This window comes from Gallinula chloropus (assembly GCF_964237585.1).
Source record: "Gallinula chloropus genome assembly, chromosome: 24".
Lineage (NCBI taxonomy): Eukaryota > Metazoa > Chordata > Aves > Gruiformes > Rallidae > Gallinula > Gallinula chloropus.
Window position 1 is genome coordinate 5,318,986 of NC_140109.1, and position 27,475 is coordinate 5,346,460.

Below are 27,475 nucleotides of genomic sequence, written 5' to 3' on the forward strand. Positions count from 1 at the left end.
CAGGAAAAATTTTGCAAACCATATCCTTCAGGAAAGATAGTCTGGTTTCACCTTAAAATCTGTGATTTATGACATAACTTTCTTATCTTAGCTGCCAAGTGGGAAGAATGCTTTATGGGGACTGCAGTGACATTGATTTCCAACAGCAATCTGCTACAGAAGCCCAGACCACCACAGATTTTGTACTTATTTAGCTAAGTGAATTAACAATATTCTCATTTAGTTTGCTGGCTGGTTTTTTTTCTCATGTACTGGTACAGCCCCTCATTTGGATACAGCTGTTCTGTAGTTAACTTACTCCAGTATCTTCAGCTTTCTTCCCCTTGTTGTCACAGTCCTAGCACTACCATCAGACTTCAGCAGTGAGCTCCAACATCCCAGGGTTCATGTGCTTAGGCCACCAGAGCCCAACCAATGCTCCAGGCAGTTCCCCTGGTCCAGGCACCTCTTAGCATGTTCCTCAAGTGCTCTCTGTCCTTGGCACAAAAGGAAACCAGTCTTTCCTTTCTCCTTCACACAGATTGCTCTTTCACCCTCACACCTTTCCCTGTGAATGTCCTTCAAATCCCTGTTTTGACCCATGCCCTGCTTTTGTTGTCCAAGGTAAATCTGCCCTCCTCCCATCTCCTTTCCTTGCGTAGAGGATATGGCTTTATTCTCATCCCAGGCAATTTCTTGGGCAATAAACTTCTGATCAAATGAAAACCTGTTTTACTCAGTACTTTCTGTTGTCTCTATTCTGGTAGGGATGTCCCAGAGGCCCTCTGAGCAAGCAGGGATGTACCCTGACATCGAGCCATTTCACGATCCAGCAAACGCTCGCAGCAAGCACATTATAATACTAACCACAGGGATTTCCCAAATCATCACTCCTTTCCATATGGGAACAGTTATTCACGGATAAAGCACCTTTACACCGAAAAAGCTGCAGCCCTGCTCGGGAGGAGAGGGCACTGAAATGTTTTAATTTGACTGGTATACTCCGAGCTGTCTGATGATAGTGCGTAGACAAGGCCCAAGGTATAAGAGCTCTTCAAGGGGAAGCTTTTTTGTTGAAAGAGCTGTAAAACACCATTTTACAGTGTTGTTCTAAATTTCCTTTTTATTTTATGGTTCATCGAATTCGAAGAGAAACCTTCTCTGCAGAGAAGTGGAATGGGAAACATGCTTCCACGTCAAAACACTTGGAACCGCATCAAGCTCCTGTTTTAGCCATTTATTTTTCTTTAATTCACCTCAGGGCTTTTCCCCCCCCCCCTCCTCACCTTCCCCCCCCCTTTCCTTTTCATGCATCCAGCTGTTGATGTTGCCTTTTGGTGGAGCCAACTTCCTTCTCGCTCTCTTCTCTCCTATTCACCTCCTTTACCATCCACACTGGCTCAAATACAAGGTGAGGTCTTTTCAAGCAATTAACCTCTGGAAAGAGAGAAAAAAAAGACATGTTTGCTTGGTGGATTGGGTCTTTTGTGGACATCAGAGCAGACAGAGCTGCTTTAGAGCTCCAGATGTGTCTTCACAAGCTGCCTGGTCTTTTCCAAGCAGCAGCTACTCCAGGGACTCTGAGGGAGATGCAGATTCCCATCAGCATGATGGGAAGACTTCAGGTTTTTGCTTAAATAAAGCAAAGAAAAAACCCTAAAGAGAGCAGATGCAAAGGGATCAAGCCATGGATATAGATCATACAAAGATGGGGAGCTGTGCAGGAGATAAGGGCATCCTTGAGCTTTGTATTTCAACAGGAAAGGTTTTGATCTCCTCTCCTCCTGGAAGAGGTGCCTCGTGTAAAATCAATGACGAAAAAGCAAAGTAACAGAGAATCTTGCAGTGAACTTGGGGTCACCGCTACTTCTCTTTTCTTCAGAGGCAAAAGTCTGCCAGAGGAAGAGGCTTGCTTTTAATTTCTTTTACTTTTTTCTTCTACTTTTCTGTTAACGTCAGCCAGGCAGGTGTTTATGCTGGGCTGTGAAAGAGAAAGAGAGGGGAAGAGGCTTATTTGGGGTGGCAAATACCGGTATTATTTATTAAAGGGGCACGGTAGATGTGTAGGGCAAAAGGGGTGTGGAAGAGGGAGCCTCTTCTGAAAAAATGGGGGTAAAAGAGGGTGCAAAGCAGAGGCGGGAGCGCAGGGATTTTGGGGAGGGACATGCTGAGTGCCACAGCCACCATGGCTGTGAGGTGTGAGGTGTGAGGTGCTCTGTCCTTTCCATTGGCTGCCTGTGGCTCTTGGCCCGCCCACTGGGGGAGAACAGCCAATCGCAGGGGTCGCTCTCCCCTGACTCACTGAGGCTGACAGGGTACAGGTGTTCCTCATGAAACCTGCCGCCATTTTGTGTGGTGTGAAGAGCAACATTGGGGTCCCTTTTCACAGCTCCATTCCCTCTCTTCTCACCTCCCCAAGGGCTGCGGGGTCCCTCCTGGTGCAGAGTCCTCTCCCCCAAGGGCCATGCACCACCAGTGGATCCCCTTGCCCCTCAGCAACCCTGAAGACTCCTCTCCTGGGGGGAAGAAGGAAAGGAGGACCTGGGCACCACTCATGGCTGAGGCACTCACCTCAGGCGTCTCTGCCACGAAGGGGACCTCAGTGTGATCCATCTTCAATCAGGGACCTCCCAGCCCTGTGACTGGTGTCCATGGCTGCTCAGGTAAGCCTCTACATGTGCAGCCATGAGGTGTGGCATGAGCAACAGGCATTTTGTCACTAAATGTTATGTTGAAAGGGGCCAAACATGAAAATTCTGGTAAAAAAGGTGTCACCACGGCCACATGCACACTAGTGAGGTGCCAGGAGAGTGCAGGCTGCTGGGGACCACTCGGGAAGATTAGAGATTGCCATGGTGTAAAGGGTTTGCAATGATTTCTGTCCTTCTGCCACCAAGATGCTCTTGTGGGGTGAAACATGGTACCATTACATTTTCCTTCCTCCCCTTTTAGTCTGTTAAACTGCATTTAGATCAGGAAATGTCTCTCATTATAGCATTTATGTTCTCCCCAACTTAACCCAAAGGAGGATGTCTCTGAAGCCTAGTAGGAAAGCTGAAGGAGAATGAAAGACATGACCAGAGAAACATACGAGTCCAGTCACAAACCAGAACTGGTTTAACTGGAGACTTACATGAAATCCTACAGGCAGTAAATCATTTCCTCGAATGTTTATAAACAACAGGGAGTAGAAGCTCCAATGTTTTGCAAATAATTCTGCCTTTAAAAACAAAAAAAAAAAAACCCCAAAACCCACAGTTTTCTAACTTCACAATAAACACTAATCAAAAAATAGCCCAGACAATAACATGTCCTCAAATCAGGACAGTTCAGAGAAAGAAAAAGATTCTTGTTCCCATTCAGGAGAATATTATAATTCCTGGGACATACATGAACCTTCACCTAACATTCCTTTTTCAAGAATAATACAATGCAACCTACCAATTATGGCAATTCCTTTTGGTTTTTTCCCCCTTCCCATTGCCTCATTTTTATCTCAGTAACTGCAGCTATAATAAATCATAAATAATTTATGATTATTTATCTGAATTTACTAACCACATTCATCACTAGTATTAGGCCCTGGGTGAAACATATTCTATTTCAAAGGTGTTTTTCACGATAGCAAGTGATTTAGGAGAGCTGAAAGGTTGTTTTTTTTTTTTCCCAAAACATCTCTATGGCAGTTTTGCTGATTTGCAGCGGAAATTGTTGAAGTGCTGTTAGCTACGTCGGGTAGTGAAAATGAAACAGCCAATGTTCAGGGCGATGGGCCTTTCTGATTTCTGTGAAGGAAACCTTCTTGAGATGCTCAGTTCAGTTTTTCCCTGAAGTAAACACTACAGAAATCTTGTTTCGTGCTGAAATTCTGAATTTGCCCTTCTCACCAATTCTAAATGAAAACAGAATTTTAACAGGTAGACCTTTTCCCGGAGAGTGAATATTTTACTCTCAGCAATATGGTACTATTATGAGTAATGATAATTAAATTTAACTGCTCCTTAAAATTCCAGCTGTGCACAAGCACCTATTGTATTAGATGTTGCTTCAAGATAGGGCAGCCACAGAAGGGTTCTTATCTCATCCAAAAACTCCCCGGCAACACACCAGATGAAAAATCAGCTGAAGATCTCTCTGTGGTACTTCTCTGTTTCACTCTTTCTTTCTCAAGGGGGAGATTTATGAGGCTGGGGGGTTTTTTTATACAATCTCTTGGACCTATCTGCAAGATGTGTTTGTATCAGCTAAAGCAACTTGAAAGGCACAGTCCCTGCTTTGGGAACAGAAAGTGGGAAGGTGTGTTGAAGTTCTTCATGCCCATGCAATTTTGCTCCTTGGTTACATATGGGTTTTCAAGATTTCTCCCTCCCAAACACAGAGATTTGGCTGTTGAGGTGGTTGATTTTGCTGGGCTGCTCAGAGTCATCACCCCAGGCTTTGGCTGGTCTTCTCAACCATGGGCTCTGATGACAAAGTGCCTTCAAATTTTGGACCAGGACTGTGAGAGGAGCAGTGAGGAAGGGGATGGTGGGGGGGAATGTTGTCATTATTTACCCTTAGCATGTGGAAATAATGATGGCCAGTTAAAAATCACCACATTTTCCTCTGAGGAAAGAGAAACTGAAGCACAGAAATGTGTGTGTGTGGTTACATGTCAAGCACTGGAGCTCCTTTTGACTTCACATACTTTCCCCCTTATTTCTAATTAACATGCTGAGGAATTTTAAAATGCAATAAACATTATTTCTAAACAACCAGAAAGTAAAGCTTGCTTACTTCTGGTTTGATGTAAACATTTATAGCACAGCTCCATCCTTAAACAGTTAATCTTATAGTGACCTATTAAAATAAAATGAATTGTGTTATAATTCATCCTAAAGCAACCTCAGGGTTAGTGTATCAGGTAACTCCTGCTTTTGCAGCCCTCATGACGTTTTTAATCAAATTCAGCTGTAATTGCTGGAGCGTACACATGCCTCTTTTAATACTCTGCCTACATTTGGGACTCATATGAGTCTGTTTTCTCTTAGCATATCTAATAAATAGAAAACATGAAAAGAGCACATTTTGCAGGACTCTGAGCTTTTCCACCGTTTCCATTTGTTCTAGCAATTGTCCAAGAGGCTTATGAGAATCGAGCACTTGTCGGGTTGCCCCCACCACCACCACTCCCTTCCCACCTTCCTCCCACCTTGGATAAAATTCTTTGTGGGTTTTAAGTCACTGTTTGTGTTGCTAGCACCCTGTTAAAGGGGGGCATAGGCACAGGAGGGAACTGGAAGCGCCCATGTGTGAGAGGGAAGAGATTTCATAGGCATCTTTCTATATATATAAAAAACCCAATCCTGAAACACAACATCCCAGCCAGTGATGGATGTTGAAATGTTGCTTACATCCAAGTCACCTACAGTTTGCTGATGAAAACTTGAAATGTCACGTCTGGGTCGGAGCTGTTTGTGTAAACAAAACTTCTGTAACTTTCTCTGCTCAGGAGTTGGGAAGGGAGGGGGAGTGATTTTTTTTTTTGGCTGGGGTGGTGTGGTGTCTCCCATGCTGCAGCTGTTTCCAATTTGCCAGCAATTTTCTTCTGGGCTAGTAAAGCTCCCAAGATGACTGCAACTAGCCACATGGGTTTGTTTCCCAACTCCACTGTGGGGTTTGATTACAAGGGGTAGCAAAACCCAGCTCAGGATACAGGGCAAGAGTTTCCCCTCGACTTGTGCGTGTTTTACGCCCGAAAGTTTTGTTTTAACTTCCAAGTTTATTTCATTGCGGGTTCTTAGGTGTGCTCAGAGGTTCCCCTGGCAGAGTTAGGTTGAGATTTTGGGGCCGGCTGCTTGAAAAATAAAGGAAATTGGCTTGGGGGGTGGTGGTGTGCGGGGGGGGGGGTGGGGGGGGAGAAGAGATGCAAACGCCTTTTAGCTGTGCCTCAACGAAAATAAGAGGAAGAGGGTTCTGTTAACACAATAGTAAGCCCTCGGGGTTCCTCTTCAGCTAATTCACACGTGGAAACGTGAGAAAAGAATGAAAAATGGCTTTGAAATGCGATCTGATTGGGTCACTGGCCAGCGAGAGTTGTTCGCATCCCCGCAGAATCAGGAGATCAAGCCTCGCAAGCGGCGTTTTAACCCCGCTACACGCCGTTCTTTTTAAAAAGCCATTTAAAAATGACAATGCTAATTATATGTCTTGATTTTTTTTTTCCCCTTCTTTTCTCTCCTACCCACCTCCCAAGCCCCCACCCTGTGCCTATCGGTTTTATTTTTGTCCTCCCATTGGAAGTCACCTTCTCCCTAAAATCCCCTTCGCTTTATACCTTGCCTGGGGAGACTCCCCCCCCCACCACCACCACCACAAACAACAACAATAATAACAACAACAAAGAATCCGAGGAATTTCTATATTAAAAAGTGGCTCTGGCGAGGTCCCTGGGTACAGGTCTGAGTGTGTTTTCCTTGGAAATTGGGAGGAATGCTAAACGCCTCGTCTACCAGAGAGTAAATTGTGTGCGGAGCTCTAGGCACGGCTCCCAAGTTGCCCTTTCACCCCTTCGCTTTATATGTTCCTCTTATTAAGGAGAAAAATGTTTCAATATGTTGGAATTTGGGGCAAAGCTGGGAAGGAGAGAAAGAGAATGGAGAGTAGAAGGACATTTTCCAAATAGTTTTGGTAACCCTGCGGAGGGTTACGTTTAAAATTGATGTCCTACCAAAAAAAATAAATCCCTGGAAGTTTCTTCTCCAGGTTAGTGCAAAATATTACCTGTGAACCCTCCTGAGATGACAACCTACACCAGCAAGGTGACCCGGTTGGAAGGGAAAGAAAGTACTAACTTCGAATTGAAGATGGGTTTCCCTTTCCCTCCCTAAACGCGTTACAGTTTGATAGGGCTTTTATTTATTTATTAAATGTATTTAATATTTATTTATGAAATAGCTAAAAGGGATCTGGAGGTTTCGCCTCGCAGGGAGAAAGGCTGGATTCTTGAGATGGTTTCAGCTCTCTTTTCCAGCTCCGGCTGTAATAATTTCAGTTCTGTTTCAGGGGGAAACGGGTTAACTATCTCCGAGGTAAGAGTCAGGGAAAAAGAAAAAGAAAGGGGAAAAAAAAAAAAAAGCTCAAAGTAAAGAACGATGATTTTAAAGCGGATATTTGAAACTTCCTTATTTTAAAAAGGGGATTTCAAGTAGCACTTGAGCTCCACTCAGCGTCTCTTTTCGGCTTGACTCCTCGGCGATATTTTTGTAAGAAAGTTGTGAAATTTTTTTTTCTTTTTCCTTTTTTTTTTTTCCCCTTTTTTTTTTTCCTTCTTCTCCTCCTTTAAAGTTGCGAGTAGCTCCAGCCGGGCTCATTTGGGTGAAGATGATCACCTCGCCATCATTAATCTGAGGGAGCCGGCTGAAATATTGATAAGGAGGAGGCAAACGGAAATCAAATGAAAAGTAGAGGGCATAGAAGAGAGGGGAAGGAAAGCGCGTCCCGGAGCTGCAAGCATTACAGAAGCCCCCTGAGGAAATGCCTGGTTGATGCAGCCTGTCTGGATGGGCTGGGGATTTTAACTTCAGCCCTGCTTTGGATCTAACAAGTTTTAATCTCTCCTCTCTCTCCAACGCCGCAGCGGCAGGGTTAGTAAGCCAGAACCGGTGGGGGAGTTTTTATTTTTGGTCTCAACCTGGATCTTTACAAACTGGTCTGCCACTGGTTGAGGGGAAAGGGTATCAAAGGTGAGTCCTTTAAATAATAAGAATAAGCAAAGGGCGAATCTAAAAGTAGTTTAAGAGGCCCTTTTTCTATTGCGAGTGATGCTGGCAGGGCAACACGACCGATAACTGATCCACAGCAGACTCCAAATATGCAGATGTATTTATTTATATGAACGCGCGTAATTATAAAGAGGGAGGTGAGCGGGGGTGGTGAGGAGGGGGGGGCAGCGCTAATCAGGGGTAAAGAGGGGAGCAGGGAAAACTGAGATGTGAATCCTTGACCCTAGAAAATTTACCGGCTAAGCAAAATTACTTCGTCCCTCAACTCTGTCTACACCACCACCCCCCCCCCCCCCCGTGGCAAGTTCAGAACCAAAAGAAACTGGAATGTGTTAGGAGGGAGGACGACAGGCGGAAAAAAAAAAGAAGGGAATTGTACTTATCAGAAACACATTGCCGATTTTATAATCGGTTGCCCTTCTGTGCCAGCTGGCCGCGTAATAAATGCCTTAAAAATCAATAAAATAAGGGGGGGGTGGGTGGGTATGGGGGGGGGGGGGGGGTGTTACGTGCAGATAGCAAACTTTTATTTTCCAGGGTTGTGGGCTTTTTTGGGGGTGTTTTTATTTTTCCTTCTTTCTGTCTCTATTTTTTGGTTGGGTTGTTGTTTTTTGGGTGGGTTTTTTTTTTTCTTCCCCAGCCAGATGTTTCTCAGCAAGCCAGGAGCGCTGGCTTGGGGGGGGCACGGAGGTGTGTTCTGCTGGGGGGGGGGGAGTGAGGAGCCGTGTCTACCGGGACCGGGCTCGCACCGGCGGGGCGGCAGCGCCGGGAGCCGGCAGCTCCGCACGGGCTCCTTCAGGGATCAAACGAGGTGTCTGCCTTGGGATAGATCTGGATAACCTGGGTTAGTTGCAGGGTTAGGATCGCGCGGCTTTTCCTGAAGAGCTTGCGGGGAATAAAAAGAAAAAGATATATAAATAAACTTGACGATTTGTATGCAGCTCTTTATTTACAGTTCTGACTCTGTAGCATCATTTTCCTGCAGTAAATTCTGGATAAATATCTGACTTTTCCCTTCCCACAGCACTTTACGAGCTGCGTGCGAAAGGGGAGGGCTCGGGCTTCTTAACGATGCACTAATTACAGTTAGCTAATCACACTCTGGCGCTTTCCGAGGGGGCTAAAAATCCTGAGAGGAGCGTATAGGAAAAAAAAACCCAAATCAAACCAAACCAGTGGTCGCATATTTTACTGCCTGCGGATTTATTTTCCCACACGCTATTACGTTTTCTCACCTCTGTAGCGATGACTTTGGGGGGCATGGGGGGGAAGAGAGAGAGGGCAAAACCACACACACACCCTCCCCACCCCCACCCCCCCCCCCCCCAAAAAAAAATAAAGCCCCAACCCCAAAACACCCACACCTCTTCATCGGGACATCATCAAATTTAAGGAGCACAGACAAACAGATGCTCTGTACCGATGCAAGCCCGAGATAAAGCGCCGCTATGTTTGACTGAGTGACGGCTGAGATTGATACCCCATGGGAGGGGGGTTATTGGTATTTGGAGTGATGCTTCCGTTCGCTTTTAGTTATTTACTTATTGTTTAATTATTATTGGTGAGAGAGGCTCTTTAAATCAGTAGAGGCCGGCAGGCTAATGGCTCGGAATGGTTTCAATGAGCCAGGAAAGGCAACTGCCCTTCATTTAGCCAAGTGAAACCCTTGGGTACAAGTCAACAGGGTTAACTAGTCTCGACATGAAAACATGAGTATTTCAGCTGGCTTTTAATTGTTGGGTAAGAAATTCAGTTAATCAAATGTCAAACATTTCCCTCTACTCTGGGCAAAGTGAAGAGGGTTCTTTTCCTACTTGACTTATAGTTACTGTAGTGGACAGTTTTCTATGCCCTTTAAAGCATGTGATCACTTCTCTTTAAACATTATTACTTTTTTAAACAACTCTTTGCTGCTTTATTTTTCTGTGAATGTATATATGATTTGATTATTTTCTCTTAATTTCAGGTCGATTTCAGGACCTTTAAATATTTCTATTAAACAAGTAAGGATGTTTCAGACTGTACCAGACACTTCGTCTTACGTCAAGGTAAGACATGACAGCATCTTTAAACAGGTAATGTCAAAAATCACAATCCTCCAAAATTCATGGTCGTTGTTGTTAGTTGAAAACCTCCTTGACATTCTCACTGAATCTGGGGGGGGGGGGGGGGGGGGGGGGGGGGGGCAGGGAGGGGGAGCAGGGAGGAATTATCCCTCTGCCTTCAGCAAGGGAGAGAGGTTAGTGTCTCAACTATCACAGTTATGCTTCTGGAAATCTGCAGGGTTGAGTCAAAAGTATCATCATCAGGGACCAACAGTATGTTACAGCAGCCTTGTCTTCATTGGTGCTTGGTCTGGTGGCTTATACTATAACTAGTATTATAGTGAGGGTGGGTGACCTGAATTACATTATAGTAGTGGTTTGCTGCTCTGAACCTAACATGATAGTGGTGGTGTGTTACCAGTGTTCTATCACAGTGGTTTCTTAAATTGGCTCCCAATTTTCTGATTTCCTAGATACCATTTAGCCTTGAACCAGAGCTAAATTTCATTTAATATCCCCCTTACTTCCTCGCTGCGCCAACCGCTGAATCCAATACGCAAGCTGATATGTGAAGTTATGGGGTTTCTTGAAAGGTACATTTCAAGATGGATTTAGAGGGAGGGGAAATATTTAATGTGTTAAACCAAAACACTTCTTTCAGTTACCAAAGAAATGGATTGTCACACCAGGCAATGCTGTATAACACTGGGATTTCTTTCACAATGTTATTTATGATTTTCCTCGAGCAATGCTTTGATAGGATTCAGTAGGCAAACTGACTTCAGTTGGTTTTACTGATAATGGCTAATGCCAGATCATGCTAGAACTTGTACTCTAAGTGGTTGGTTGTGCACACTTTATTTCTTTTTTTTTTTTTTTTAGAAAAATTCAGACCCCAAAAATTGTCTTAGAATGTTTTATTTAATCTTATGGAAGAGGCAGAAGCGGCCCGTCGAAATACAAAGGCCAAAGATGGGCTGGCACAGCCTAGTCCCTTTATAACTCAATTGAGTACCATATTATATTTGACATCATATAGGTTTTTTTCCACAACAGTTCCCAAGAATGTAAATAAACCAAGCCTGGGACATCTGGGTTACACGTTTGAGGCAAACCCTGCATGCAACAGCACTTAAGGAAAATCTAAAACACAAGCCTCTTCTCTCCCAGGCTGAAGAAACACAGAAGGGTGTTAACTAGAGCTGGGTGGATAATTTGTAATGAATAATTTATTACAGGAATTTTGTATCTTCCCTTCCTTAGTCAATGATCCATGTACCAATTATTATAATAATTCACTGAATTCTTTCTGTGTGTAATCCTTAGGCTACGGCTTGTTTCATGGGCAGTTTGTTAGGAGTATTAGTATTTGAAATGCAGGGTTGGTGGGATGACTCCCAGGTCATTTGGCATTACTTGTATTCCCTCCTTGGGTGAACTTGTGCAGCTTTCTGGACCAGGTTCCTAGATAAAATTGTATGGACGTGGTCAGGACTCCACATTCAGTTGATATACCCCAAAATCACGCTCGTAGCTCAGCATTTCAGGGAATGTTGGCAATTTAATTTTGCTTATTAAATCCGTATAGCTGTGGACCAGGTTCTGGAAGAATAGAAACTCTGGAGAGTAGAGTTCAAACTCTTGAAATTAAGGTTGAAAAGCTGAAGCAAATTCACTCAGAGTTCAAGCAAAGAAACTTGTTATGTGGTCTGTGTCCAGCTTCAGCATTAATTTCTCTTTGGAGTTCTCATACGAGGGAAATGATCTGAGATGTGTTCTGTTTACAATGAAGAGATGAAGGCCCTTTGACATCCTATATTATGGTATCATTGCCTTTTGTTGTGAGGCTAGATCCAGCTGCCGCTCCAGCTAGTAGCAAAATTCCTTTTGAATTAAGTGGAACCAAGATCCAGGCCTAAATAATTTAACATTCCAGCAGGATTGAGTGAGTCTATCCGTATCTGTGTCGGGATAGCCTTCTCATTAAGTATCAGTCCTGCAGGCAAAGTGCTTGGATGAAGTTCTCTTCATGTAAGTATGTGTCTTATCCACCAGGAAGAACTCCTCAGGCTGGACTTAGACCCAACATTTCAGCCATGGAGGGATAACTGAGCTGTGTGACACTAGGCTCTCTGCTTTTTATTATGACCCTTTACCATCAGCTGATGTTACTTTGGGCAAGGACTTTGGTGTTTTGTCTGTAAAGCTTCATTCACACCAGTGTCACTGGGGAAATGATTTGTTCCTGTGCTTAAAAAACTCAACAGGATTTTGACAGAAGTCTCTTAGGACTCATCCAAAGTCCTCTGGAGACGAAGGAAATGTTTGCCATTGACTTTTAAAAGTTTTGAGCTGGGCAGCCCAGCATCAGTGGGTGCAGAATGGTACCTGGGTAGCTCATGCAGATCAACGAGGCCCTTCTTAAAAGTAGGAACATGTTTAAATTGAGGAGAATCAGAGCCCTAACCACAGAGGTTAGATCAATCTCTGTCCCCTTGGAGTTTGGTGACAGCTTCCGCTGATTCAAAAGCATCCAGGGCCAACAGAGAGATGCTGGCAATTTGTAGAAGTGGGATGGACTAATGATCTAGGCAGATAGTTGGGAAGGAAACATGGGTATGGATCCAAGCCTTGTTCGGGTGGGCTTGGTGCTCCTGAGCAAGACATTTCAACTCTCTGTTCCTCCATTTCTCCATCTTTAAAACCTAGATGAAAGTGCTGCATAAGCACGAGGCGCTGTTCAGGTTTAGACACGCTGCCTTCTCTTCCCTTCTTCCCCACACTGATCTTTGAGGAGTTCCCCTCACTGGGGCGAGCAAGGAGTTTGAAGAGTGGAAGATTGAGCTCTAATTCTTCTCTCTTCCCAGTTGTTGTTATAACTATTATTATTATACATGTGATTTCCTCTCCAGGAAAAAAACTGACTTGCTTGGCATGTGGGAGGGAGAGATATTGTATTTGTTACTTTTGAGGGGGGTCTCCGCTGCTGATGTGTTCATTACCACCATTACAAGGCAGAAGAGGAGAGACTGGGATCAATATCATCTTCTATAAAAAAAATACATCGTGTCTATAAACCTTATTCCCTGTCTTGTATAGAGAAATGCCTTGTCTCCCTGTGTTGGAAGGGAGAGGGGGTTCCACAAGAGTTCCCACGAGGAACAAGTTTGCTCTATGACCACCTCAAGCCACCCTGTTTTCTTGTCAAAATGCAGAGGTGGGGGGGGATCAAGGGGGTGGGACTAGGTAGCTGGAGGAGGAAGAGGAGGATTTCAATTTGAAAACGGTTTGTTTTAACAAGGCTGGTTTATGTTGAGTCGCAGTGGCAAAGTTCAGCTTCTCAGTGTGGTAGCCTTGATTTACATCACAACCTCACAGGGCATATGGATTCTGCATCTAAAGGTCCTATGTGACCTCATGCCAGCACTACCTGTTCTCTCCCCTACACGCTCCTCATATGAGCTTTAATGTGATAGAGGGGTATGAAATCGTAAACACACCCCCCCCATTTTTGGCCTTACTGGCTTGTTCTATGTAACTGATGAAATATTTCTACCCCTTACACCATTAGGGGACTTACACTTCAAATTATTAAGTACTTGCAGATCAGTATCAGAGGGTGCTAATCTCATCTAAACATGAGTATTTGACTTTAGAGAATGGAACATGTAATATAATTGGGAAATTGAATTTTAAAAGACAGCCCTGGAATCCTGACTGTGGGGATATGGAAAGCATTATGGCTATAAGCAAAGCAACATGACCTCTCAGTGCTGAAGTTTTAATTATTACCATTGCCACGAGCTACTCCGGGCCACAGCCATCTTCACTCCTCTTTTGGACTGCCAGTTTGTGGTTTAATCGTGTGTAAAGGCGGCATAAGAATAATTTTGGGGGGGGGTGTTGCTCACCCGTGCTTTTCTTATGCTCTTCGGCAGCATCGACACCCCCCCCACCCCCCGTGTACCTCCTCTTTTATCACTCCCCCCGCCCTTCCCCATCCTCACCCAGAAAGTCGTTGCTTCTGCTTTCAGTTCCCCAGCTTGGAAACTCAACTCCTGCCCTCCCCGAGCTCTCAGGGCTCTGCAGAGCATCCCGCGGCAGGGATGAGCATCCCTTCTCTTGGAGCCCTTTCTCCGGGTTACCAGCCCCTCCAGCTTGAGCCAGGACCCGCTGGGCAAAGCCCCTCGGCCTGGCTGGAAGTCAGAGAAGGGGGATAACACTCCCCGTCACACAGGAGCTGGTATCCTGGCATCACCCCGGCTTTTCCCCTCCTTTCCTCGGCCGCGCCCGGTGATGACACTTCAAACAGACCCCCGCGGCGTGGAGGGGGGGTGGGGGGGTGGGGGGGGGGATGTTTAAGGCAGATCCCCAGGAACAGCCCCTCAGCCCCTGCACAAACCCCTGGGGGGGAGACAGGGCGGTCGCTCGCCGCTCCGACCCCCTCGCGGGGTTTTGGGGATCAGGCAGGAAGCAACCGCTGTCTTTGGACGGGTACGAAGATGAACTTTGCCGGGGTGTGGGGGTGCGGACCGGGGGACCGTGCAAGCGCGGGACTTCTCGCTTTCCACATGGGCTTCCCGCAGCCCTACCGCGTTTGTGGCAGCGCACAAAGAGGCATATTCACGGGGGCAAAACAGTCTGGGTGGATGGAAACAATATTCGGTTTGTTCTGGCTCGCACTCTGCCTGGAAAGTTTACAGAAGCCCTGAAGAGATGGGGGGGTGGGGGGTGTAATTAATAAAGTATTTTTTTAAAGGACAAAACGGGGAGATTTCCTCTGGAACGGGCAATAACAAACCCTCGCACGGACACGGTGTCCTGCCCGCTGAACAGCAGCAGCCCGGGGAAAGAATATCCCGTTAATTCATTTATTCACATCAGACACCTCGCAGCGGAGGTGATGCCGGGAGGGTTCAAGGGAGGAGAAGGCGCCGCAGAGGGACCCTCGAACGGGTTATCCCGCAGGTGCTCGGGGACACGCAGGGGTGCTGGAAATACGGCAAAACCCCAATGCCCTTAAACACAGCCAGAGAGCCTTAGCCTGGCAGAAAGGGGAAAACCAAACCCTTCAGGGGCTGGGGTTTGCCCCCGTTCAGGTAGCGGTATTCCTGCTGAGAGCATCCTCTTAGCATCACTCTCCGGTTTTGCCTTTTAAAAAAAATCTTCCAATTCCTGGCATCCCGGGGAATTTCAGTTCCTCCCACCTGGGCTCAGGCACCTCCAGAGAAGGTGGGAAGTGAGTTTTGTCGGCAGGGGTGGGGTGGGCAGAAGCTGCCGTGAGCTCTTACGTCATTCTCGCATTTCGTGATGATTAATCACAGTCTTTACTGAAACGTATTCTTTTTCATTTTTTTCTCTCCTCTCCTCTCCCTCTCCTTTCCTCTCCTCTCCGAAACTCTCCTAAGTAGTTAGCCCTGTTGTTACCAAGTCGTTGATCAATGCTTTACGACAACTCGGTGCTTAAGGATTTTAGTTCTTCTTTGCCCCTATTTTAAACAGAAAAATCCCTTTCCGCGTCCCAGTGTCCAGCGGATCCCTTCCGACGTTTTTCCCGTGCTTAGGGAAGGGCTGGCATTGTTTCTTCCCTGTTTCTTCCCCGCTTTACCTTCAAGACACGTTTTGGGTTTAGGTCGAGAAGGTGGGAGAGGTGGTTTGTTGGGTTGTTTTTTGTTGGTGATTTTTGTTTTTTCTCTGCTGGAATTGTAGCATGTTGGAGCTTTCTAAAACAAACCAGGCTCTCGGGCACAAGGGACAAGCTTTTCCAGTGCCTCCCGCCTTTAGACAGCAGCACTGGAGCAGCCAAACCCCCCCTCTGCAACTTTGCGACCTTCAAATGGGTCCATTCTTTCACAACTTACAGAAAACAGCGACATTCTGCATCCAGGGAATTTTATATTCCAGCTTTTCCTATGCTCTGCCAGCCCTGTGTTTAGAAAGACAGGAGGTGTGGAGGGAAAGGGGGGCAAAAAGGGAAGAAAAAGAAAGCGAATGTTAAAAGGGGGGGATGCTTTAAATCTTTCCTGCAAATCTCCAAATATATGAAGTCTGAGGAACAAATTCAAAGCAGGCACGGACGCCTGAAGAGAAGTTAGAGAGAAATATTCTGTTCCATTCAAGCGCATCAAGGGTCTAGCTGAAGTCTTGTTTGGCTAAGGTCAGACGAGACTGGGTTCTCCAATAAAAATAAATCTCAAATTAATTATGGCCTCAAGCGAGGGGCCAGACGTTTGGAGCTAGTGCACTGCAGTCTGTTTTTTTGGCCTTCAGTATTTTTGGGGTGGGTTGTGTTGGTTGGGGTTTTTTTTGGTGCCTTAGCTTCTCAATAATTGCGGGATGGGGGAGGAAAGGAGGGCGGGGGCTGTTTTATTGGGACATGGAGCTCAAATAAAACTAGCCAGGACTTTGCTTACCCCACTCTTCGCTTAATTGCGATGAGCTTCAAAGCTCCTCCATCTTCTCCGCGCCACTTTTAAGACATTATGTTTTATTTAGTACCGATTAGCAGTGAATAACTTCCCGGCTTCAAGTTCCCAAATCCCATGGGTTGTTCCCGTGGACCAAGAGGTAGAAGGGACCCGATCCTTCGGTTGTGGGGCTGGGAAACTCTACAGTTTCCTTTTTTATTGCTGTAGCTGAAAAGCAGAGATTTGCCCAATTAGTTTGCTTTAGAATTGGGATTCTTTTTTTTTTTTTTTTTTTTCCTGGGGATACAATCCCAGGGCTGTAGTTTGGGCTTTTTTTTTTTTTTTTTTTTTTGCTTGTAAGAATGTGGGTTTAGAAAACAAACAAAACACGTTGAGTTTTTAATTCTGCGATGGAGCCGGTGCCAGAGGAAACTCAGACCCGGAAAATTTAAACGTTGACTGAAGTTGGTGGAGATTTTTTTTCTCTCTCGTAATGACTGGAGCAGAACAGACCCTGGCCTTCTGCAGGCACAGAATGAGGGTAAATATTGTAAATACGTTTGTAGAGGATGGAAGAGACAGTAAATTTTATATCTATCTATCTATATAGATACATAACACATATACACACACAGAGTATACCTAGAGCAAGGTATGTAACTACATCTAAGGAGGAAAGCCAGTTACAAATAAAAAAGAGACACTTATGTCCCAGTTAGTGGGAAATGAGACACTTTCTAGCGACAACGTCCGGGCGTGGCTGCTGGTTTTTTGGGGCTCCCCTCCCCTGTTCACCGCGTTAGTTCGAAGCGACAGTCCCAGGCTGGGTTTAACGAGAGCTCAGCTGATGCTGTTGGGATAAGAGGGGAGCGTGTGAAATAAGCCCACCCCCTTCCCCATCCTCCGAAAAGAACATTTCTGTCCTGTAACTGAGGCCCGGGAAGGTTTTCATTACGTTTATCCCTACAGAATAACTAGACGGTTTTAATTATGAAGCGATGACCACTAATCCCGCGTGAATTACAGACAGAAACCCCGTATCTTGGGGGTTAGGTAGTCCCGCGAAGGATTGGCGTTGAACTACACCGAGGGGTTAACTCCTTTGATACTGGACGTGAAATAGTCCCGGACCCAATCCCCCCTCCTCTCTCCTCTCCCCCCCACCCCAGCGTGTCCTTATTAATTTCAGTCGAATCACGCCAAACCCGGCGTTCTCACCTCCCCCGGTACAACCCAAACCTAAGGACGAAGAGAGGAGGTGGATTAAAACGAAAAGCTTGGGAGGAGAATTTCGTTTCATTCATAAGCCAGGTGGAAAGAAAAATAATTTTAAAAATAAAATAAAAAATTGGGGAGCAACCCATTTCTACCAGCCTGTCCCAACTCAAGCTCTTGGAATCTTCCGTGTTTGCCAAGATGAATTGATTTTCCAGATGCCTGGTGGTGGCCACACGGGACAGTTTATCATTCCTTGGCTGGGTACACCTATAGATCCAAAAGCTGAACATCAGATTAAAAGTCGCGTACGGTGATCTCTGCTTCTTCCTCTCGGGAATAAGTGAAATACCCGAAAGTCACCCAACATCACCCAGGGTGATTCAGAGCTCGGCGCTTTTTAATAACAACATTTTTTAGCTAACTTCAAGGGTGCGTTTGTGGGATTGGGCGTTTTTTGGGGGGTTATGTTGTTTTGGAGGGTTTGGTGTGTGTTTGTGTGGTGGTTTTTTATGTTTGTTTTGTGTTTGGGTTTTTTTGGGGGGGGGGGAGAAAAAGAAGTTCTATTGTTGCACTATTTAGGAGAAGAATAGTAGACTGATCGGTTTGTCTGTGGCAGTATTTAACAACCTCTTTCTTTATCTCCTGGACTTTTCGCACGTCTTAATTGTAGACAAAACACAAGAGGTAAAGCAGGGATCGACCCCGACGGACCCGATCTAAGTGACCCAAACAGGCTCCGTTTTTCGAGTCATCCTCAGACATGCAAAATAAGCCCCCGGGGGTGCCCATCTGGCAACAAAACTCAAGAGTTGAGGTTCCTAAAATATCTCTAGGTGGGATGGAGGGAATTAAGGGGGGGGGGGGAGTGTGGTGTCTGTTTGGAATCTTCCAGCCTTTGGGGTACCGGACTTGTTTGTCGCTTCAGCCAGGAGCTGGGTCTTTTTTTGCAAATATTTGGCTCCTCTCGCATAAGCTGGGCGGGTTTTCAGGTGGTTTCTCTCAGGTCCGTCCCCCTCCGCATCTCCCCCCCCCGCATCCCCACGCAGCCTAAACCCAAAAAGTTCTGTGAGGTCCGTGGATGCTCCTTCCAGGGTATTTCCACACACACCCCACCCGTTCGTTTCGAGGTTAAGATCCTCAGCCTGTCCTCTCCCTCACCCCCACCCCACCCCCGTTGTTTTAGGGGTTGGTAGAAAGTTGTCTAGAGAGGAAACCATTTGGGTTTGGGAAGGATGCGTTTCACTCTTCCCTTTAACCTCTTGCTTTTCTGGTTGCTGCAGCAGCAGTGTGCCATGTGGTAACGCTGAAGGGGGAGTGGAGAAGGGGGGGGGGGCGGGAAGAGGGCAGGGGAAAAGAAAGAATAATGAGGAAAGCAAAGGGTTAACCGTGATTTCTTTTAATTGAACTCTAGTTCTTGTGGCCCTAGGCAAGGGGGGACCTGACCCCGCTAGCAGCATCCAGATGTGCTGCTCTCCGGGGACCCCAGCGCAGACCCCTGGATTGTAAAGCAGACAAGGGGGAGGACGGGGGTTGGGGGGGCGGGGGGGGGGAGGCAAGGCGGTCGGGCTGTCCCCTCTGCTCCCCCCAACCCCCCTCCCCGCTTCACCTCCTGGCTGCAGACGGCCTCAATCGCTGGCAAGAAGCAAGCCAAAAACCCCCAGGTCTGGTCACGTTCAGTCCCGTGTCTGCATCTGAACTAAAAAATTGTAGCTGAATTGATGAGGCTAATTTCAGAGGAGGGGGGAGGGAAGGGAGGGGCAAGGGGGATCTACAGCTCTCTCCTGCCAGCTTCGGGCTCGGAGAAATAAAGTATTAATAAGGCATCTCCGCCGCAGCCGAGTAGAAACACTAGTGGCATTATTGCATTTCCCTTCTGGAAAGGGCGAGTGCAGAATAACTTGGATATAATTTTTATTCTACACCCCCCCCCCCCCGACCCCCCCTCCTCCCCTCCCTCCCCTCCCCGTGGTTGGACTAAAGACAAGGTGAAACAAAAAGACTGGACACAACTGGCACTGGACAAGGTAATCCTCTCCAACCGAGAGATCTGACGTGCAGGAGTGTCCTCCTGCCTTGACACTATTCTTTCTTGGCTTTACCCACCCTCCCTCCCTTTATTCCACCCTCTGCTCTCTTACTCGGGCTGCAGCAGTTTGCAGAAGTGGGGAATAAAGGACGCCCAAAGTGTTGCATGATGTGTTCCGCTGCTTGCTGCTTGTTATTTTTGCGATGGGGGGGTGGGGGGGGGTGGGGTGGGGGGAAGGAGGCGGGTGAGCTGGACAGGAGGGTATTGTCCTGCTTTCCTCAGGTCCTTTGGAGGGTTTCAGCTTTTTATTTATTTTATTTCCTCCCCGGAAAAAAAAAAAGAAAAACCCCGTTTCTTTTCTGGTGATCGTTCCGGTTTGAATGAGAGAGAGAGAATTGCACGTCAGGGGCTCGCCGGGTCTGAAATGAGATTTCAAAGGCTGGTGGCTGGGTTTGTGCAGTGTCCGGGCTGACAGGGCGTCCGGGAACGGAAAATACAGCTGATCTGACAATTATTGTACATTTTGCTCACTTTTAGCTTCTAAAAGTGTGGTGGATTATTATTTTTTATTATTATTTTTTGTTGCCGTCTGGGCTGGGGAGCGGTGGTGGTGCAACAGCTCGGCAAGAAACTGCGCTGGGAGAGAGGAGCTGAATTGAAAGACTCCATCCATCCATCCATCCATCCACCCATCCATCCATCCATCCATCCATCCACCCACCCACCCACCCACCCACCCACCCACCCACCTCGGTATCCTTCCTTCAGTGCCCGATATCCCAGCCCTCGAGCTGACTGGGTAGCGAAGGGAAGGGGTGAAAGTGGCAAAGAGCCTCCACTTCCCTGCAGCCCCGCTTCCAGCCTGTGTTTAATTGCCGGAGTCGTTTGTCTGTCTGGCATTATTGCACTTACCGCTCGTTTCTGGCAGGGACCGGACCCTGGTCTCATGCTCCTTGCTGGGAGGCGTGAAGGAGAGGGGCCGAAGCATGTTTTAAACACGTTTTAATCGGCAGGCTTTTACATTTTCTTTCTCTCTCTCTCCCCTCCTTGCTGCGACCGAATTGCATTTACGGTTTTCTCCCCTTAATTTTCTCCTGTGACTGGAAAACGCATTAATAACAAAATCTGTGGGAAGAGACGGAAATTCAGTGAGTCAGGCTAAAGCTGCTCCGGCCAAAAGAGACAGAGAGAGGAGAAGAAAAAAAAAAAAAATCAACCCTCGCCAGAAAAACATGTTAAACTGAACCGTGGGATGACACACGGCGCTCGCTAATACGGTCTGGGGTGTAAGGCAAGGTCTGCGTTGGACCGGCTGCTCCAGCGCCAAACAAGAGCTGGCAGAGGTAGCTATTGTTCTGCCCCTTCTTATCTAAAAGGAGCAAATATCCTGTATGTAAAATATATATATTTTCATGAAGGCAGGACCAGTGGAGAGACGAAAGTTTCCTCCTCGAGTGACTTCACTTCCCAAAATTAGCAGAAAAAAACGTTTCATCCGGTTAACTGTCTCTTTTTCGCTCTGCTGCAACAACCAAAGTTAAAAAAAGAGAGAGACGGAGAGAGAGGGAGAGGGAGGGAGAGAGGAGGAGAGGGGATACAGGGAGGAAAAGCCAAACCTCTGGAAGGGCAGCGAGGAAAGCGAAAAGATAGAGAAGGATTAAAAAAAAAAACATCCCACTTCAGGAGGCTTCTGTTGCTGGCTAAACCGGGTCAATGTGTGGAATATTGCTGGTACCGGCTGGAAGTTATTCTAGATGGACGGCACTATTAAGGTAAGGGGGGCAGGAGGGGCTGGGGGACCCCTCCGGATGGGGAGAGAGGGAGGGGGGCTTTGGGAAGGGGCGCGGGGGGCTGGGGTCCGGCTCCGTCCCTCCTCCTCGAAGCGTCCGCTCTCCTCCTCCCTCCTCCTCCTCCTCCTCCGCCGCGGCGTGTCGGGGCTCTCCCCTTCGCCTCCCCGGTGCTCCGGTGGGGAGCTTCGCAGCCGGTGGGGAGTCGGTCGATCCCCACCCCCCCTTCCCCGCATCTCCCCGGCTTGTCCCACGCTTTGGCGGGGCGGTGCGGGGCCAGACGCCCTCCCGCCCCGCGGTGGGGGGACCGAGGAGAAGCCCCCCACCCCCCTCCCCTCTCCGGGACCTGCCTGGCTCGGCGGCCTGAGGCGGAAAGGCAGTGACAGCTCCTGCCCCCCGGGGCTCTGCGCTGCCCGGGGGGCTGCGAGGCGCCGCGGAGAGCGGTAAGGGCCGGGGTGGGGGAAAGGGGGGGGACGGGAGGGAGGGTGGGTTGGGCCGGCGGCGAGCGCAGCTCGGAGGCTGCAAAGGTGAGAGTGGCTCCGGGCTGGCTCCAAATGTGAGCCCCGGAGCTCTGATTTCCTTGCCCGAGATGCCCCGCTGGCTCTGGTGGTCCCCCGTGCAGGGGGCGGGACACACAGAGCGAGGGACAGGGCGGTTTGGAGGTGAAACATCACCCCTCGCTCGGGGCGAGGCAAGGGGAAGGGGAAGCAAAGAGTGTGGCAAAAAAACCACGAACATAACCAACCTCTGGTGGCCTTGAGCAACCGAGGACGCTTCTGGGACTTGGGAGAGTGGTTCCCTCTCCTCTCCACCCCGCATTCAACCGGCTGGTCCTCCAGCCTCTGCAAAGACAAACCAATCCCCTTTCCAAGCCCTCCCCTGAGGTGGCTCATGCTGGTTTTCCGCAGCCTTTAGGCAGCAGAAGGTTTGGCTTTCTTGCTTTTGGGGGACCTTTGTGCGGTTCTTAACGGGCTCCTCTTGAGAGAGCGCTGTAGTACAGGAGCAGCTCCAACAGATGAGCCTTGAAGCGAGAGACGCTGTGGGTGTGTTTGGGTTGGAGGATTTCGAAAGATGCCTATCGCCTGGGTGGGGTGTTGATGTCTTCTTAAAAGTCTTTTTTTTTTTTTTTTGTCTTTTTTTTTCTTTTTTCTGTTTTTTTCTTTTTTTTTCTTTTTTTTTTTCTTTTTTTTTTTTTTTTTGCTGACCTGGGGAGAAAGAAGCTGCGAAGTGGCAGGAACTGAAACTTTCTCCCTTTAGATTGCAGCTTGTGACAAGTGTCTCTGTTTGGAAGGGTCTCAAAAGAAGTGGGGGGAGGGAAGGAGATGGGCAGGAAGGGAAAATGGGAAGAGGGAAGAAAGAAGGAGCTAAATGGTGAATGTCAGAAAAGAGGAGAAGAGAGCAGGAGCACCGAAAAGCACAAAGTTTGGGAGGTATGGCAGGAATGAGATGTGTCTCCTCCTTCCACCTCCTCAGCTCTGTGGCAAAAGCAACCCCAGGCCTCATTCAGGATATCTTTAGTGCACCACGACCTTCTTTGATTTGTGGAGCCCTAAATATTGTGCGGTGAAAGTGCAGAAATTTCCCATCTGTGCACACATGGACTTGTTTTCCTGCACGAGCCCCCCCCCTCCTCCCCCATCCTGCACCATCCTCTGAAAGATGCTTGAAGTATTCCCGTGACCCACACAGCCCACGGTGCCTACTGGGATCTCCTGCTCTCCCCAGTCACCCCCAGTTGCAAAGTACTATTGCTAACCCTCCTGCAACAACCCCCCAACTTCCCTCCCCCCTGTTTTGGAGATGAGGAACTGTGGTGCTTAGCAGCTTGGCCTACAGTCACGTTGGGGAGGCTGTGGTGAAAGGAGGAACTCGGCCACATCCCGGGTCACTGCCCTGGCTCCTGGATCCGCTCGCTGACTGCTCTGCAGCCTTTTCTTACATTGTCCTGCTCCATTTGTTGTCTTTGCTATTGTCCAGAAATGCTGTTTGAGCTAAGAGATACGGGGTGCAGAAACAACAGTCTCCTCCTGGGTTTATTTACTGAGCAACTCTGGGATCATCAGCCAGTTGCTGCAGGTCCCCACATCCCGTTTGCCTCTTCCTATAATTTATCCCTTCTCTGTACTGTGCATTTAGATCTCTGTGCCTGTGGTGCCCTCAGGATTATCTGAGATTGCTTGAAAATTTTCTTCCCAGGGAGAAAATGAGTAGGTTCCCAAGGAATATTGGACAGATATTGGCGGGTTTGCTGCAGTTCACCACAAAAAGGAAGGGGTTAGGCCACCTTGCCTAGCTCATCTCAGGTGAAGGGCAACAGGAGAGGATGTGGCTTGAGATGCTCAGATGTTTTTAATGTGCTAGGCTGTATATAATCTGTGCTTCAGGGTAGATTTTCTAAATTCTAGGCCATAGTAAGGCAACCAGCACTGCATCCAGAGGAAAGCGATTCAAAACCCACCGTACCCTTAGGTTTGCTCTCCTGTAGGTTGTAAGGATTGATTTATCTCAATGCCTTTGGGTTGGAAAATAGTGTGGCAGAAGGTCGGGTGCAAGTGACTAGAAAAACACAGAGAACGGCTCTTAGAAGGGCTCATTATCCAGAGCAAGAGCAGGGAGACTGACCAGATGAAATCTGGGTTACCAGCATGGTCAAGAAGCACTTCCCTCCATAAACTCAGAAATATTTGTTTCTGTGTAGAAGATACATGTTGTGCAGCACAGAACAGAGATTCCAGGGCACTGTCTTTAATTTAAACAGGGCAAGGGACAGTTCTGTCAAGTCCATGCAAAACTGTTCTGTGGACTAATTGTTTTAATTGAGCCAGAGACTTTTAACTGCACCCTTGGCAGATGCAGAAGGAGTCTGAGCCTGGCTTACCATAAAAATCTCTCCCTTCACCCTGTGATCTCCAACATTTGGCTTGTTCTTTATTCTTTGTATGCCATTCAGAAAGGGTTTCAGTGACAGAGTCTGGGGCAATGCAGCATGGTCAGAGAACAGATGTGGCCAGGATGACACGTTTGCATCCGTCGTGGACGTTGTGTACAAGTGTGTATTTAAGCTCTTTTCAGAGTTTTTAAATGCAGGGAATACATTATGGGATATATGATATGTTTTTTAACTAGGGGAATATGTTATGGGATCAGCTCAGGCCTGTAAGTCATCTTTCCTCATCATGCCCTGACTTACATCACGTGTGATATTGCTGAGCCAACGCACCGGGTCTAGGATGGGTCTTTATTTCTTCATAAATAATCATTTATCCTGAGGAGAATTACATCACTTACAGAGGCAGTGGGAGGCAATTTTTGCTGCTTTTTTCAAATAATCCCTTTAATACCTCACACGGGAGGGGGGCTGGATGGCTTCAAAAGTAACCCCTAGAGCAACACTCTAAGATCTTTTACGGAGAAAGAAGTGCAGCACATCTTCATCTTCATTAGTTCATTCCCATTTTCTGTTCATACTCTGACACTTGCAGAAGATGATTGGGAGCCTTTTTCTTTTTTTTTTACTCATTTTAAATAGTAACATTTTTATCGTGTGCCTCCAGATATTTCACATCACATCTTCTTTGGGTTAACATCCTGCTTTGGCTCGATTCACACTGTGTTTGGGGGAGCTTGGCTTTCATTGCCTCAATTTAAATCAAAAAAAAAGGGTACATCTAATCTTAGCAAGATGCCCATGCGTGGACTTCCTCACAATAACAAATGGTGTGGTTTCAAACCGGCTTAATTGTTTCAGTTCCACCTTACACGTGGACAATAATTAAATGAAATACACTTGCCAAAGCCTGACTGTTGATTAAACAAAAAGAGGGGGAAAAAAGCACATTTTATATAACTATTGCCTTTATTCTGTGAAAAGATGTTTCCCCTTATGTCCTGGACGTCAGAGATAGATCATCTGAAGGACATTCAATGTAAATCTTGTGTTACTCAAGCAGATGACAGCCATACTTGCCTCCTTCCATGAGAAGACAACTTGTATGTTGGTGTTGCTATAGCGAAGGGTGGGGTAGGGTTTCTATTACAATCACTGTTTCTTGTCATCTGTGAACTGTAGGCGTTTGCTCTTGCCCTGAAGTTTGGCCATCAAGATCTTGAACTAAGAACATGTTTCCTTTGCGAGCCGTGTTTAACTTGTCCTGCCTTTGGCCCTTTAGAGATAGCCCTCCCTGGCAAAAAGGCATTGACTCCTAGGGCAGGACTCCCAACCTCCAGACTGCTGAAAAACGCAATCACAGAGATGTTTGTGCAGTGCAGACATCCCACATCACTCCCTCTCCAAAGCTGTGTGAACAAAACCATCCAAAATTTCCACGGGTGATGCTGCCAGATACCCACATCCCCGTCCAGGTGACGGTTGTACGGCGTGATGGCTTTTTAACACACAACAGCAAAACCCTGCTGGAAATGTTTTGTGACTGGGATGTTTTCATAACACAACTTCTTTTTACCGTCCCAGACCTGCAGGCAAGGACTGTAGCTGTAGCACTGGGTGCTGTGGACGTGAGGTGTTGGGTACTGACTCCCTTTCGCTATGAGAGTAAAACACCGGGAAAAGCTTTTTTCAGAGGTGGCAAATTGAGTAACTCTATAGTAGTTCTATAGAAGAATTGGTTCTCCTGCTATGAGGAGGAAGGATAGTCTGAAGCAAACCTAATACACAACAAAACAGCACCAACTGCTAGATTTTAGGCACTTGGGGTTTCACTCAGAGGCTTTAAAGAGGTGCTGAGAGCCTGAATAGTCTCTCTTTATCACTGTGGATTTTACCCTAACAGGATGTGGTCATTTTAAGTAGTAGCATGCATGTCTTAAGGATTTCATGCTTGTGTTTTAGTTATTTATTTTAATTTAGTGCTACTCCTGCTGCAGGATGGGTGGGGAGGTGAGGCCCAACTCCTATCACTCCTTGCAGCATTTCTTTCTAGAAAGAGTTTTGCTTGGGTAAGAGGAGAAATATTAATTGGAGAATTGTGAGAAAGGGACAGAAATCAAGAGAAGCAAAGGGGAAGTTGCACCTTGAAGTGAGGTCTTAGATAACATGCTGATAAAGTGAGATATGCTGGGGAAAGGCATTTATAGCAATTTTTGCAAAAGCAGAGCTTATTTTTTTCAGGTCTGTCTGTCCTTCCTGGCCTTACAGAAGGCTTTCCTCTTGGTTTAAGTACACATGATCTCAGAAAGATCAGGTCTGGAACTTAGAAACATCCAGCTTCATGACACAGAGCATCTTCCATCCCTTTTTTCCCCCCTAAAACACCAGCCTGTGAAGTTCTTTTACAGCTGCCCTTGAAAAAGGAAAGTTTCTCATGCTGTTTGAGCTTACTTGGCCGGTTAAAAGACAAACCCTAAGTCCCATCTCAGTGCAAACGTGCACAAGCAGGAAAATTAAAGGAGCCATGGGAGCCTTAACTTCAGCTTTTCAGATATTTGTGGGTTTGCTAAACACCTAACGCTGCAGAAGCGTGGTGTCAGCACGAGAACGTGCATGAACTTGGCTCGCCTAGAAAAAAAGGGGACTAACACATTAAGCTTAGCTCTGCCACTTGGTTTGAAGCCAGCTTCCCACCCCCTTAAAAAAACAAGTCCAAATCTTCTTTATATCTTTGGTTCTGAATTGAACAGCAGATGTATTTCCAGCATCGGTGCCTCTCAGGTGCTCTCATGAGCATGTGGCTGTGACTGAGCACTGGCATGTCCAAAGACACAGCCCTGTCACCCTTCCATGGGTGACGCCTTAAGAACCCTTTCTGGGTGAACAAATGTTTTCTTCCAAGGCTGTGAGCGTGTATTTATAGCTGGTTTTGAAAATACAGACTAAAATAGCACCACGAAAGTGTGGTTTTCTGCCTCCTCCTGGAAATAATTCGCCCAATGGCAGACCCAAGTCTGTGCTGACCTGTGTGCTGAGCCATCACCACAGACCCCTGGGCAGTCAGGGTGCTCGATGAGTAACATCACCGACCTAAATGGTGCGAGTACCAGCAGCAACGTATAGTATGGGACAGTGTGTAACCTGCTCTGCTGAGTTCCACATACCAAAGCTTTCAAGCTGTTGATGCACAGTGTTGATGCACTGCTCGTTTTCTTTCTCATTACCTAGGGTGCATAATTACGGGTGCCTTATCTGCATCGCTAGTAACGCTGATCTAGAAACCTGTCTCTTGTAGTAAAGCCGCAAACGTTACCTCCCTCCTCCCACACCTCCACCACCATGAGCTTTTCTTTTAGCTGTAAG

General features: G+C 47.0%; 1 protein-coding gene across 1 annotated transcript in view; it reads left to right on the forward strand.

Annotated features, from left to right (window-relative positions):
- Window positions 1-9,751: 9,751 nt before the first annotated feature.
- FLI1 (Fli-1 proto-oncogene, ETS transcription factor) overlaps window positions 9,752-27,475 on the forward strand; it is a gene marked incomplete at both ends in the record, with an annotated part of 83,412 nt that continues 65,688 nt past the window's right edge. Inside the window, 1 exon segment of the mRNA XM_084274820.1 lies at window positions 9,752-9,817. Coding sequence (XP_084130946.1) covers window positions 9,752-9,817 — 66 coding nt within the window.